Below are 12,097 nucleotides of genomic sequence, written 5' to 3'. Positions count from 1 at the left end.
GCAAAGCCCTTTCTTTAGCATTTAGAGACCTTGCTGACTTGTCTGTACCTTTCCAGGTCTATTAATCTGCTTTTCACACTTCAAAGGCCTTCCTGCTGTTCCTTGTTGTTTGGCTTTGAACGTCTTTGGCTTAATCTGGGCCCTCCTTACCTTACTCCCCATCCACATAACCTACAAATCCAAGGACGTTGTTCTTCAGATAAGCTCCTCCAACATCCAGCTGCAGGCATTGTCTCTGGCTGGCCCCCTCTCCTGGCCCCCTCTGCTTCTCACTGCCAGCTCCTAGGCTCCCTGGCTTCCTTTAAGCTTCACCTAAAATCCCACCTCCTGCGAGAAGCCTTTCCCTCTTGGGTGACCTCCAACTCCTGCTCCATGTATCTTGCCTGTATATAGTTACTAGTCATTCTCGTGTTACCCCACTTAGATTGTGGGTTCCTTGGTGGCCAAGACCATGTTTTGGTACATGGTAGGCACTTAATAAATGTTTATTGTTGTTCCTTACACACCCTCCTCTACCATGCCTTGGCACAGGCAGTCCACCATGCCTGGAATGCCTCCCTCCCCCCTTTCACCTCTTAGGGTCCCTAGCTTCCCTCAAGAAAGCTAAGTATGAACATTCAAAGCTCAGTTCATACCCCCTGCTCCATGAAGCCTGCTGGTACCTCCCCTCCACCAATGACCTTGCATTTATTTTGTGAATATGATTACACGTTGTCTCCCCTAGCAGAATATAGACTCCGTGAGGACACTTGGCACCTTTTTTCATCTTTGTCTTTGTATTTCCAGCACCTGATGCCTTGCCTGGCCCATAGTTTTTGCTATTGTTGTTGTTTGTCTGTTTGTTTTTAAACAAATGCTTATTGATTGATTAAGTGACTCACCCAAAGTCACGTAGGTAGTGAGTAGCAGAGTCACAAACTTCAAACCAAGTACTCTTTCTATTGCATGATAGGACCTGGTTTTAAAGTGCTTTGTTAGATGAGTCTTTTAACTGTTCTGCGCTGAGTTTCTTCAACTGGAAACAATTGAATTGTCTGATCTCCAAGGGCCCTCCTAGTTTGAGAGCAAAAGTTCTTAACTCAGGTCTGTTAATAGACTTCAGGGTGTCTATGAACCTGGATGGAAAAAAAGTCATCTCAATATAATTGTTTCTTTTGTGTTCCTATGTATTTTATTTTATGAATTTAAATGAATCATTAAGAGAAGGAGTCCTGAGGCTTCGCCACAGTGGTTGCCAAAGGGGGCCATCACACACACACACACACATACACACACACACACACACACACACACACACACACACACACATGCGCTGCTACTCGAGAGCTAGGACAGACTTCTTGGATGCTACAGTTCTTGTCATAGGGCTGAGACTTCCCCCCATCTCCCATTCTTTCCTATCCCTACATTTCTCCCTTAACCCCTAGTGACTCCCTCAGTTGTGTGGGTACAGACGAGGGTGTGGAAGAGAAGAAAGTGGCCCCATTCTAAAACTGGGGAAGACACTGGTCAACTCGAAATGATTCCGTTCTTCAGGACAGGAGACAAGGAAGCCTTGAGAGCAAAGAAAACACCAAGTTTAGGCATAAATTAGTTTATTCCTTCACAAAGTACATTCTAAGTGCCCAGAGATGCTGCTTTGCTATGTTCCTTGCCCAATACCATCACTAGCTAGGTCCTAGGACCCAGACGTACTATCACACACACATACGGGGTTGGGGAGTGGTCTCTCTGCCTATGCTTCCTGCCAGGGGCTTGAATTATCTAATGAGCAACACTTATGGTGCGAGATGGACCCCTTCAGGATGGCCAGGGTTGAGTCTGACACACATTTCTTGACTCTCTCTATATACTAGTAGAAGCAAAAGGAAGGATACCACAACAGAAAACATTAAGAGGAAGACGGGGCCCAGAAACCCCTCTTACCCTGTGCCCAAGAGGGTACAGAGAAGGTGGGGTGGTTAGTGAGTAGGGGTCTCTCTAATGGTTACTTCCACCTGCCCTGTACTAGCTTCACTCAACCCTCATGCCCTCACACACAACTTCCCTGGTGATCAGTGAGCCTTCTGCCTCACCCCCTGGGCCCCATCACTCTTTGACGGAGATACAAAGATGCCAGATGAGCACAGCAGATGTCAGGGGGAGGTATCCTTGATCCAGAACCATCTTCTGAGCTGCCTGAATCATCTTCTTCCAGATAGGTATCAAGGGCTTAGGGCAGAGGAAGGAGGGATGGCTTGAAGGCTGGCAGAGATGATAGGAGCTCCTACTTCAGGGTTCCAAGTCCCACTGGGAAATGTGCTCCTGGGCTGTGAAAGACCCCAGAGCCAAGTGTCAAGGATCCACTTGGACCCCACTTGGGCAGCCCATTTCAAACAGCCCAAACAAACAGGCCAGGTTGAAAGGCAGGGCACATTTAGTGAGGTTCACAAAGATACGTCCATCAGAAGACCTAGGAAGGAGGAGATGGAGGGCCCCCCCCCACCCCGCCCCTGCAAGGACACCAGCTATGTTCTAGCCAAGGGACCCAGTGTCGTCCCCAGACTGCTACTTTTACTTACTACTGAGGCCTCATGCTGTCATAATAGAATCATTTCAGACTGTCAGCCCAGGGCATAGAGAAGATCATTTCTATTCCTGAACTGACCTAGGGATTCTCCCCCTCCCTATAGTCTCTGATAACCCTGCTAGATCTGGAGAATGAAGAAGAACTAAGGGGACCTAGGTGTCTTCCCAGAAGAACCTTCACAGTGAGAATCAGGAAGGAATTCCAGGACCAGCCAATGGAGGAAGGAGGCAGAGGGACAGGACAATGGTGGAAGGAGGGAGCCAAGCTGGGAGTTCATTGCTTGGTAGCTCTGCTCCCGTGGAAGCAAAGCTGGGAGAGGGAAAGGATAGAGTCAGAAGAGCTTGGGGGTCAAGAGGCCACTCACCAAACTGGCAGATGTAGCGGTTTCGGGTTTTGCAGCGTTGGTCATTCCAATTGAAGGCAGCGGATGCCTGCAGCTCCACGCAGTTCCCAAACCTGTAGGGTCCCACACAGAGAGAACTGAGAATTGTCCCATGGGGAGTGATCTTGCTGGAGGTTTGAGGGTGAAGGGGCATGCAGGTAGGCAGCCCCAACTCTCAGCTTATGGATATCCTGGGGGATCAGCAGTCTGCAGTGCAGAAGATGCTGCCCCTACTAAGACCCGAGGGGCTAGCCAGCACAGAATGAGGGAGGGAAGAGGCCTGCTAACTACTGAAAGTCAACACCCCCCAGCAAGTAGCTTCTTGTTCCTGTTTCTAGCCTCCCACTCCACCACCCCAGACCTGAGAGCATTCAAAGCTGTTTTCAGAGGATTCGAAGAGGACTCTGGAAAAATTCTCACTCATTTTGTAAAAAAAAAGGAAAAAAAATTTACAAAAAAAAGTTTAAGGCAACAAAGCACTCCTATTCCACCATCACCTCCCCCAATGTTTAGCCATGCTGGTGAGGTCTCCTCCTGCCTTGTGGGGAAAGAGGTGACAGAATAAGAGAAAGGGGTAGAGGAATAAAGTGAGATAACACAGGTAAAGGTTCTGCACACTTCCAGGTAGAAATGCAAGCTAGCTATTAGAACCAAGGCCCTGTGCCCAAGGGAATGGATGGCCTGCGGGAGACATTTCTTAAGGTATTATCATGTGCCAGGCACTAAGGTAAACTAAGGGGATTCAAAAAAGCCCTCAAGGAGTTTATATTCAAAGGGGGGAAAGGAATCTCAGAGAGGAAACAGGGTTGGGGACAAGGATCTTGAGATCCCTAGAGATGAATTCTGTTCTGCCTCCTTCCTCCTCCCAACTCTCAGGCCCCCAGATGCGGTGGGAACCATAGCAATCTTGAAGATGGATGGTCCCTAGCACAGACCCATCCACAGAGCAGGCACTTCGTAAATATCCATCCATGAACCAGCTCCACGTTCTGACTACGAGACCACCACGTCTCCAGACCTGACCCTTCCATCTTCTGTCTCTAAACATACAAGAGTTTCCTGCACCCAGAATGCATCCCCCTTCCCCTCTCTTATCTTCCTTACAGTCTGATCTCTGTGGATCCTCTCCTAATTTCCCAAGGTGCAGGTATCCTCATCCTCTTCAAATTTTACTACTCCATATCCGAAGTGTATCCCCAGGTGAAGGTAAAGTCCTTGAGGGCACGAACTCATTTTTGCTCAGAGCCTAGCATAGTGCCTTGCACATAATTAACATTTGTTGAATCAAATTAAATTAAATATTATTTTGTCTTGTTTTCTAATTGTTTCCTGGTTTCCCTGTCCTGTTTTCCAGTTAAACGGAGAACTCTCTGAGGGCAGGGACTATATCATTTACACATCATAGCAGCAATATTGGTCAATTACCTGATGCCGTGAGGGTGAGGCGGGACAAAGACAGGACAGTAGATAGTGTGGAGATTTTGGCCACCATTCAACTTGGAATGGCCCCTAGCCCTGGGACACCCCTCCCTATAGGAGCTAATCCATTAGCAGGATAGGTATTTACCCCCTTTGAAATTACCCTACACATTCACTCTTGATTTATGGTTTTGTTGATTGTGTAGACTTGAGAAAGTGATGGAGAAGATGTTAATGATGCAGATTAAACTTAAAAGTTTATATATTATATATCAAAAATATGTGTGTCTGTGGATGTATAGGTAATGTATATAATTATGTATATGTGTGTATATAATGGATATTAGATATCATATATTAATGTGGTATATATATATATATATATATATATATATCCCTGATACACTTTTAAGTTGATAGATTTAACATATGAAACTTAAAAATTTGTATATGATATATCACATATATGCATGTGTCTATAGATATATCTATAATGTGTATTATATATAATATATTAATGTGATATATATCCGTATCCCTGACACACTTTTAAGTTTAATAGACTTAACATGTGAAACTTAAAAATTTATATATTATATATCACATACAATACATAATTATATATGTAAAAATCATATATATACATACACACACAACACACTTTTAAGTTTAATCTGCATTATTAACATTTTCTCCATTACTTTCTTAAGTCCAAACAATCAACAAAACAATGAATTAAAAGCTGATTGTAGGATACTGTAATATACACACACACACTTTTTTCCCCTGGAGAGCTGGTTGTTAAACATTCACCAGCATACCCCTGCTCCTACCCCATGCTCTCTCACCCCTGGTTGTCTGGCTGGCCAAAGGCAAAACTGGTGAAGGAGTGATGCTCTCCCGTGGCCCAACGGAAAGAGTCCTTGGAGGTCTTGTAGGTCAGTCCTAGTGTAAAGACCACACCATCAGGTCAGTTGCACCATCTGTCACTCTTAGGGTCTCTACTTCTGCCTCCACCTCCACCCTAAATCGATACTGAAGGGAGGGATTAGGAGGGATTGCCCTGTTTTCTTGAGTCTATGGGCCCCATGCCCACCTTTTCCTCCACTCTTGTCTTTGCATGTCTTCCAGGAACGGCTCTTGCCCACTGAGGACTACTCCCTAGTGCCAAAGCCCTTGAACCTATCCCACTCACACCCACTGGCTCCCACCCCCCACTTTTCCACTTTGTACCCTTTGTCAACCTTCCTGATCTTGCCTGAAGACGTTTCCTCTTCTCCCCTCAGCCCTTCCCAGTGAAGGTCCCTGGTCCAACAGCTGGCCAGACTCCTAATCTTCTGGCTCTAAACCTTCTCTGATCTCTTGCTCTTAATCCTGACCTCATCTCCAAATGGCTGGGATTCTAGGATCCACCCACCCCTATTGCAGGATCCCTAAGTGTGCCTACAGAATCCTCCTTGAGCTCTGGAAGTGGGTAGGGATGGTTCTGGGGAATCTGCAGGACCCAATTCCTACCCCGCCATTTCCAGCCACCATGCTCACCAATCCAGAAGTTTCTGGTCTCAAAGTCAGCATCTGTCACCTCGTTGGTGGTTTCCAGGCGTCCCAGATAGAAGGCTAGGATGTCCTGGACTTTTTGATTCTCAATCTGAGCCAGCATTCCACCCTTCTCCTACAAGTCACTAGCCATGTCACTGGTACCATCTTACCCAGGGAACCCAAGGCATCTCAGGGCTTCTCCTCAGAAAAACCCCAAGAGACCCCATTATCCACCCTCAAAAAGATTAAGAAAATCTCAGTGAATTTCCCCAACTATGTGGTGCAGTGGGTAGAGTCCTGGACTTGGAGTCAGGAAGACCTGAATTCAAATCTTGTCTCAGCCACTTGCTGGGGGCCATCTCTAGTCATCCTGATCTCTATCTTGCCACTGGACCCCGAGGAGAAAGTGAAGCTGGTGACTTTGCACAACCCTCCCTCACTCAAATCCAATTCACTTGCAATCATGACATCACCTCCCTAATGTCATGATCCTCTTCAAGAATAAATGACAAACAACAACAACACACTTGCTAGCGAAGCCACCCTGGGCAAATCAGTGAATTTCTGTCTGACTCAGCTTCCTCATCTAAAAAAAAATGAAGCTATTAAAAGTACCTACCTCCCACAATTGTTGAGAGGATCAAATGAGATAATGTTTGTAGAGCACTTTGCAAAACTTAAAACTCCATATAAATGCTGGATATTATTATTGTTGTTATTGTTAAGAGGTTACCCTGCACCTCCCCCCCACCCCCAGAACAAAGCTTCAGGAGAGCCCCTGGGACTAGGCAGCCAGTTAGGACCAACTATGCATCTAACTCCAGTGTCTGCCCTCCATTTGGCCCTCATAGGGGTGCCATGGAGCACCACCACTGGGAGCTCCACCTTTTGCTTGACCCATCACTGCTTGGATGGGATGAGAGTCAACAATTCTATTCCTTCCAGGGAGATGAAAGACCACCAGGACCTAGCTTGCCTCCTGCCATTGCCTCCTAAAGTCCTCCAGGCTTTTTACCATGAGTCCTACCTCCAAGCCCAGCAGTCCCCCAGAATAGTTGTCTGGCCTACTTGGGTTAATTAAAGACCCTGGGGCCTTTCATCCTCCCCCCTGCAGCACCCTTAGGATTTCCAGGCCTTTCCATTTGCTCTTAAGCAGAATTTTCCTTTATGTTGTCTTTCCCAATTAGAATGGGAGGAGAGGTCTTTCTCCCACCACCCAAGAGTCTGCCTAACACAGGTGTAGATACCAGCAGAATACATGAACTGGCCTACCAGCTGTCTTCTCTCTCCCTCAGCCTTTAAATGGCCTATTTGTCAACAGATCAATACAACCCCCAATCTACGCAACGTAATTCTGCAATCTGAGCACCGATAGAAATAGGCAGCACAGACATTGACAGGAAAAATGTCCTCTTCTCCAGGGCAAGGACTGATCTGTCTGTATCCCCAGCACTTGGCACAGTGCCTGGCATGTAGTGATTAATACTGGTTGAATTAAATTGAGTTAGACAGCTTGTCTCTTCTATGTAACTGCTGAATTCTTGAAGATCAGAGGCTGCGTCTGCAGTTACCCTGCTCCCCCCACATCTCCTCAAAGCTGATTGACAATTGACCAAACTAAAGTAACTTCCTCAATGTCCACCCCCTGGGACTGATAATCAAGAGAATAAGGGTAGGAAAGGGGGAAGAATAAACATTTCTATAATACCTACTATGTGCCAGGCACCATGCTAAGGGCTTCACATGTATTATCTCATTTGATCCTCACAACAACTCTTCAAGGTAAGTGCTGTTATCCCCATTTTACAGTTGAAGAAACTGAGGAAAACAGAGCTTGAGTGACTTGCCCAGGGTCACAAAGGTAAGTAATTGACAGAGTCAGACTCTGACTCCAAATCCAGCCTTCTTTCCCCAGTATGGCACTGGCTCCCATGAGCCACACCCTAGCCTGAGAAAATAGGCCAGCACCATTTTAAAGACACAAAAGCACTTGAATAAGGTCTAGCACTGGGGAAGACCCTGCCATCACATAAAGGGATTGTTGTGCATTCTCTTGGGGTTTAGTTCCATGACATCAGCCAGTTTATGATGTTAGTTTCTCCTCAGAAGATTCAGATTCACATTCAGAAATATTTATTGTGTCCACTCTGTAAGCAGCATTTTGCTAGGGGCCACAAACCTTCCTTCCCTTTTACTCTGGCCCCAGAAAAGCCCAGGACCCCACGGCCCACAGGAACAAGAGTTTCACCTGACATTTACTCTTGGCTCCATAGTAGGTGTCTGCCTCTGGGGAGATCATGAAGCAGCTGCCATCTATCCAAAGGTCACAGGCGTGGAAGGGGAACTGGACCTTGACTGAGAAAGAAGAATGTGGGTCCTTGGGTGCCTATATGCCTTGACGTGAGGTCAAGGCAGGGAGCACCTGGCTGCTCTAAGGGCTATGTCAGTCAACTGACAAGCATTTAGTAAGCACTTACTGTATGCCAGGTACTGTGGCAGACTGGGGCAACAGAGAAAAAATAGAACAGTCCCTGACCTCAAGGAGTTTCCATTCTATCAAGGGAGACAACATGTCCATGTATCAGTACAGAGAGAATATTAAAAACAAAATAAACACGGGGTTGTTTGGGAGGCATTTGGGAGGAATCAGGAAAAGTTTCACATAGAAGGTGGTGATTGAAGTGAGAAGGATTTTCAGAGGTAGAAGTGAGGAAGGAGTGCATTCGAGGCATGGGGGACAGTCAGTGGAAAGGCAAGGAGACAGGAGATGGAGGGCTATGGATGAGGAACAGCCAGAGGGACAGTTTGGCTGAACCACTGAGTTCGCAAAGAGGGAAAAGGCATTAACGAGGCTGGAAAGAGAACCTCCCCCCGTAATCAGGAAGCTACACACACAGAGAGTCTTGGCAAGTCTCAGCAGGCAAGTCCTGCCTTCCTTGAGTTCTGAGAGAGGATCCAGAGCCCCAGGCTTGGTCTGGCTTTAGAGGGAAGGGTTGGGAAAGCCATACTCACTTGCACACTCAGCTCCACCATAGCCAACATCACAGAGACAGGAGCACTCCTCTTCCCGGAACCGGCCATGTTGACACAGTATACTGCACCGCACTATAAAGTACCCAGAGCATGGGCAAGCCGCCCCTACCCAGGCCAGTCCCCACCCCCGTCCCTGACCCCTGCCTCCAAAGCCCTAACACCCATAGAACAACCTTTTGCTTGTGTCAGTATTACCCCCACCCTGATCTCCCTAAAAGAGGCCACCAGAGCCATATTCAGTCCAAGGTGGAAAATTGAGAGGAGGCAAACATTCAATACCTATAGACTAGAAGGAGATGGGGGAGGGGATCCCTCCAACACAAGACAAGGCTAGTGGAGGGTATAGAGGATAGTATACAACTCTGGGGTGAGTATGGATCCCAATTCTATCTTCCCTCCTGCAGGCTGTGTGGGAGGGGAGCTTGAGATCCTATGACCTTGAAAGGTGCCTTCCAAATCTGAGCCACCCAAGTAATTAATTCTTCCCTCCAACTCAACTGAATTCATCTTAATTACTTCTTGAATTATTTTCACATCATGAATGGCAAAATGAATTTGAGGGCCCATTTCCTTCTGCTGGCCCCCAGTTGGTTTTCCTTACCCAAGGCGGTAGTTGTCCCAGGTGCTGAAATTACCAGTTACAGCTCAATGCTTTCCTCCCCCACCTCCTGCCCCCTTCCTCACTTCCTACTCAATTCTCAACCTCTCCCAATCTGGCTGCCCACTCCACCCCAGGACTGAAACTGCTCTTCTGCTAAGTGACCAATGGCCTCTTGATTGATAAAGCCAATGGTCTTTTCTCAGCTGTCATCCTTTTTGACTTCTGTCTGTATTTGAAGATGTCTAACAACCATTTCCTCCTGAACACTCTCTCCTCCCTTGGCTTCCATGACACTTCTCTCTCTTGGACCTTCTATCTATCTGGCCACACCTTCTCGGTCTTTGCTGGATCATTACCTATATCCCATCCTCTGATCATGGTGGAGGAGCTTTCTATGTTTTGTCCTAGACCCTTTTAATAATCATAATAGCTCTCATTTTAAGGTTAGCAAAATCCTTTACAAATATCTCATTTGATCCTCACAATAATCCTGGGAGGTATTATTATCCCCATTTTACATGTGAGGAAACAGAGGCAGACAGGTATTGCCAAGGGTCACACCACAGATAAGTGTCTGAAGCAGAATTTGAACTCCTAACTCAAGGTCCAGTGCCCATCCAATTATTAAATTATCACATCCATACAAATGACTCCTAAATTTATATATCGAGCCAAAATCTCTTCTCTCTCTTGAACACTAATTCTAGTGCCTTCTCTTTGTTATTTCCTATTTATCCTGTATATAGCTTTCTCTGTATATATTTGTTTTCATGTTGTCTCCCCCATTAGATTGTAAGCTCCTTGAATGCAAGGGCTATCTTTTTGTATCCCCAGTGCTTTGCACAGCACCTCAAAATTTTCACTCATGTCCAACTCTTTGTGACCCCATTTGGGGTTTTCTTGGCAGAGATACTGGAATGGTTTGCCATTTCCTTCTGTAGTTCATTTTACAGATGAGGAAACTAAGGTAAACAAGGTTTAAGTGACTTGCCCAGAGTCACACAGTTAGTAAGTGTCTGTGGTCAAATTTGAACTCTGGATTCTTCCTGACTCAAGGCCTGGCACTCTATTCACTGTGCCCCCTAGCTGCCTACCTGGCACATAGTAGGCATTTAATAAACATTTATTGATTGATTGAATGCCAACTGTCTGCAAGACATGTCTGTCTCAATACACCATTACCATGTCCAGCTCAACATGCCCAAAACAGAACTGATTATCTTTAACCCAAACTTCTTCTGTCTCCAAGCTGTCTTCTTTCTTCCAAAGACACCGCCATCTTTCCAGTCACTCATTCTGGATGCTTCCCTTTCCCTCACCCTTCTTATCCAATCATTTGCCAAGTCTTATTAATTCTACTTCCATGAAATCTTCCCGATCCATTCCATTTTTTTTCTCTTGCCTGGACTATAACAAAAGTATTCTAATTAGAATTCCTGCTTCTGGTCTCTTTTGTCCATATAGCTGTCAAAATAACCCTAAAGGACAAGATCTGATCATGTGACTCTCCTCTTCAAGAATTTCAGTGGCTCCCTACTACCTTTAGGCTAAAATATAAATTCTTTAACTTGGCATTTAAGTTTTCACAATCAGTCTATTTTTCCAGACTTATTTCACATTATTCCCTTTTATGCATTCTATGGTCCAAACTGGCCAACACATTTCCCCCAAACTCTGCATTCCATCTCCCAACTCCATGATTTTGAATAAGATGTTCCCTAGAACATGCCTAGAATGCCCTTCCTCCCAGAACAAGTGAGGCTTTGCCCCAAGCATCAATATCTGGAGGAGTCACTTTGTCCCTTGGGTTCCCTCCCTGGGAAGATCTGCATCCTCCTCATAGTGACCACTGTCTCTGTGCCTTACTGGGATGCTTTACCAACCCACAGACAGCACAGCAGCCACCCTACCCCCTGGGTCTTGTCCCTGTTTTCTCCTTCCTCTGGGCCCACCTATCTCTCCAGGCCCCCACGGAACCGGACCTCCCTGTCTCCTGGTATGCCCCATAGTCAGACGTTCCTCGGTGTCTATGCCATCTCCAAAAAAATGCCATCACCAACAACAATAACAAAAAACCCTCTATTTTTGCTCCAAGTGAAAAAAAAAATCTAGTTACAACTCTATTTCCTTAGATAGACCTGGATAATTTTGGTCTCTAAGAATCCTTAGCTTCCTTTCAGGCTACTCTCAGGTGGCTCCTTCTCTGTGAAGCCTGTCCTGATCATCTTAGATGTCACAGCTCTCTCTCTCCCACCTCCCTCTCTGTCTGTCCCTCCTCCCCTCCTTCTTCTCCATCCCTCTTTCTCTGTCTCCCTCTCCCCTCCCTCTCTCCTCCCTCTCTTTCTCCCTTCTCTCTCTGTCTCTCTCTCTGTCTCTGTCTCTCTTTCTGTCTTTCTCTCTCTCCTCTTGTCTCTCTGTTCCTCTCTGTATATCTGTCTCAGTCTCTTTCTCTTCCTCCCTCTCTCTCTTTGCCAGTCTCTCCATTCCTCCCTCTTTCCATCCCTCCTTCTCTCTGTCTCTCTTTCTCTGTCTCTGTCTCTCTGTCCCTGTATCT

The 12,097-nt window shown here is 46.2% G+C and overlaps 1 protein-coding gene across 1 annotated transcript in view; it reads right to left on the bottom strand.

The window, feature by feature from the left end:
- Nucleotides 1-2,232: 2,232 nt before the first annotated feature.
- Nucleotides 2,233-12,097, bottom strand: part of LOC114028926 (C-type lectin domain family 18 member A-like) — a 22,671-nt gene continuing 12,806 nt past the window's right edge. Inside the window, exons 8-13 of the mRNA XM_027843261.1 lie at nucleotides 8,922-9,014; nucleotides 8,158-8,264; nucleotides 5,913-6,042; nucleotides 5,219-5,315; nucleotides 2,934-3,025; nucleotides 2,233-2,309 (exon numbers count right to left, since the gene is read on the bottom strand). Of these exons, the coding sequence (XP_027699062.1) occupies nucleotides 2,272-2,309; nucleotides 2,934-3,025; nucleotides 5,219-5,315; nucleotides 5,913-6,042; nucleotides 8,158-8,264; nucleotides 8,922-9,014 (557 nt within the window). The 3' untranslated portion in view covers nucleotides 2,233-2,271. The remainder of the gene's footprint in view (nucleotides 2,310-2,933; nucleotides 3,026-5,218; nucleotides 5,316-5,912; nucleotides 6,043-8,157; nucleotides 8,265-8,921; nucleotides 9,015-12,097) is intronic.

The sequence above is a fragment of the Vombatus ursinus genome, unplaced genomic scaffold, assembly GCF_900497805.2.
Source record: "Vombatus ursinus unplaced genomic scaffold, bare-nosed wombat genome assembly UNPS02014900.1, whole genome shotgun sequence".
Lineage (NCBI taxonomy): Eukaryota > Metazoa > Chordata > Mammalia > Diprotodontia > Vombatidae > Vombatus > Vombatus ursinus.
Note: the sequence above shows the minus strand (reverse complement) of the source record. Positions and strands in the feature narration are given on the sequence as shown.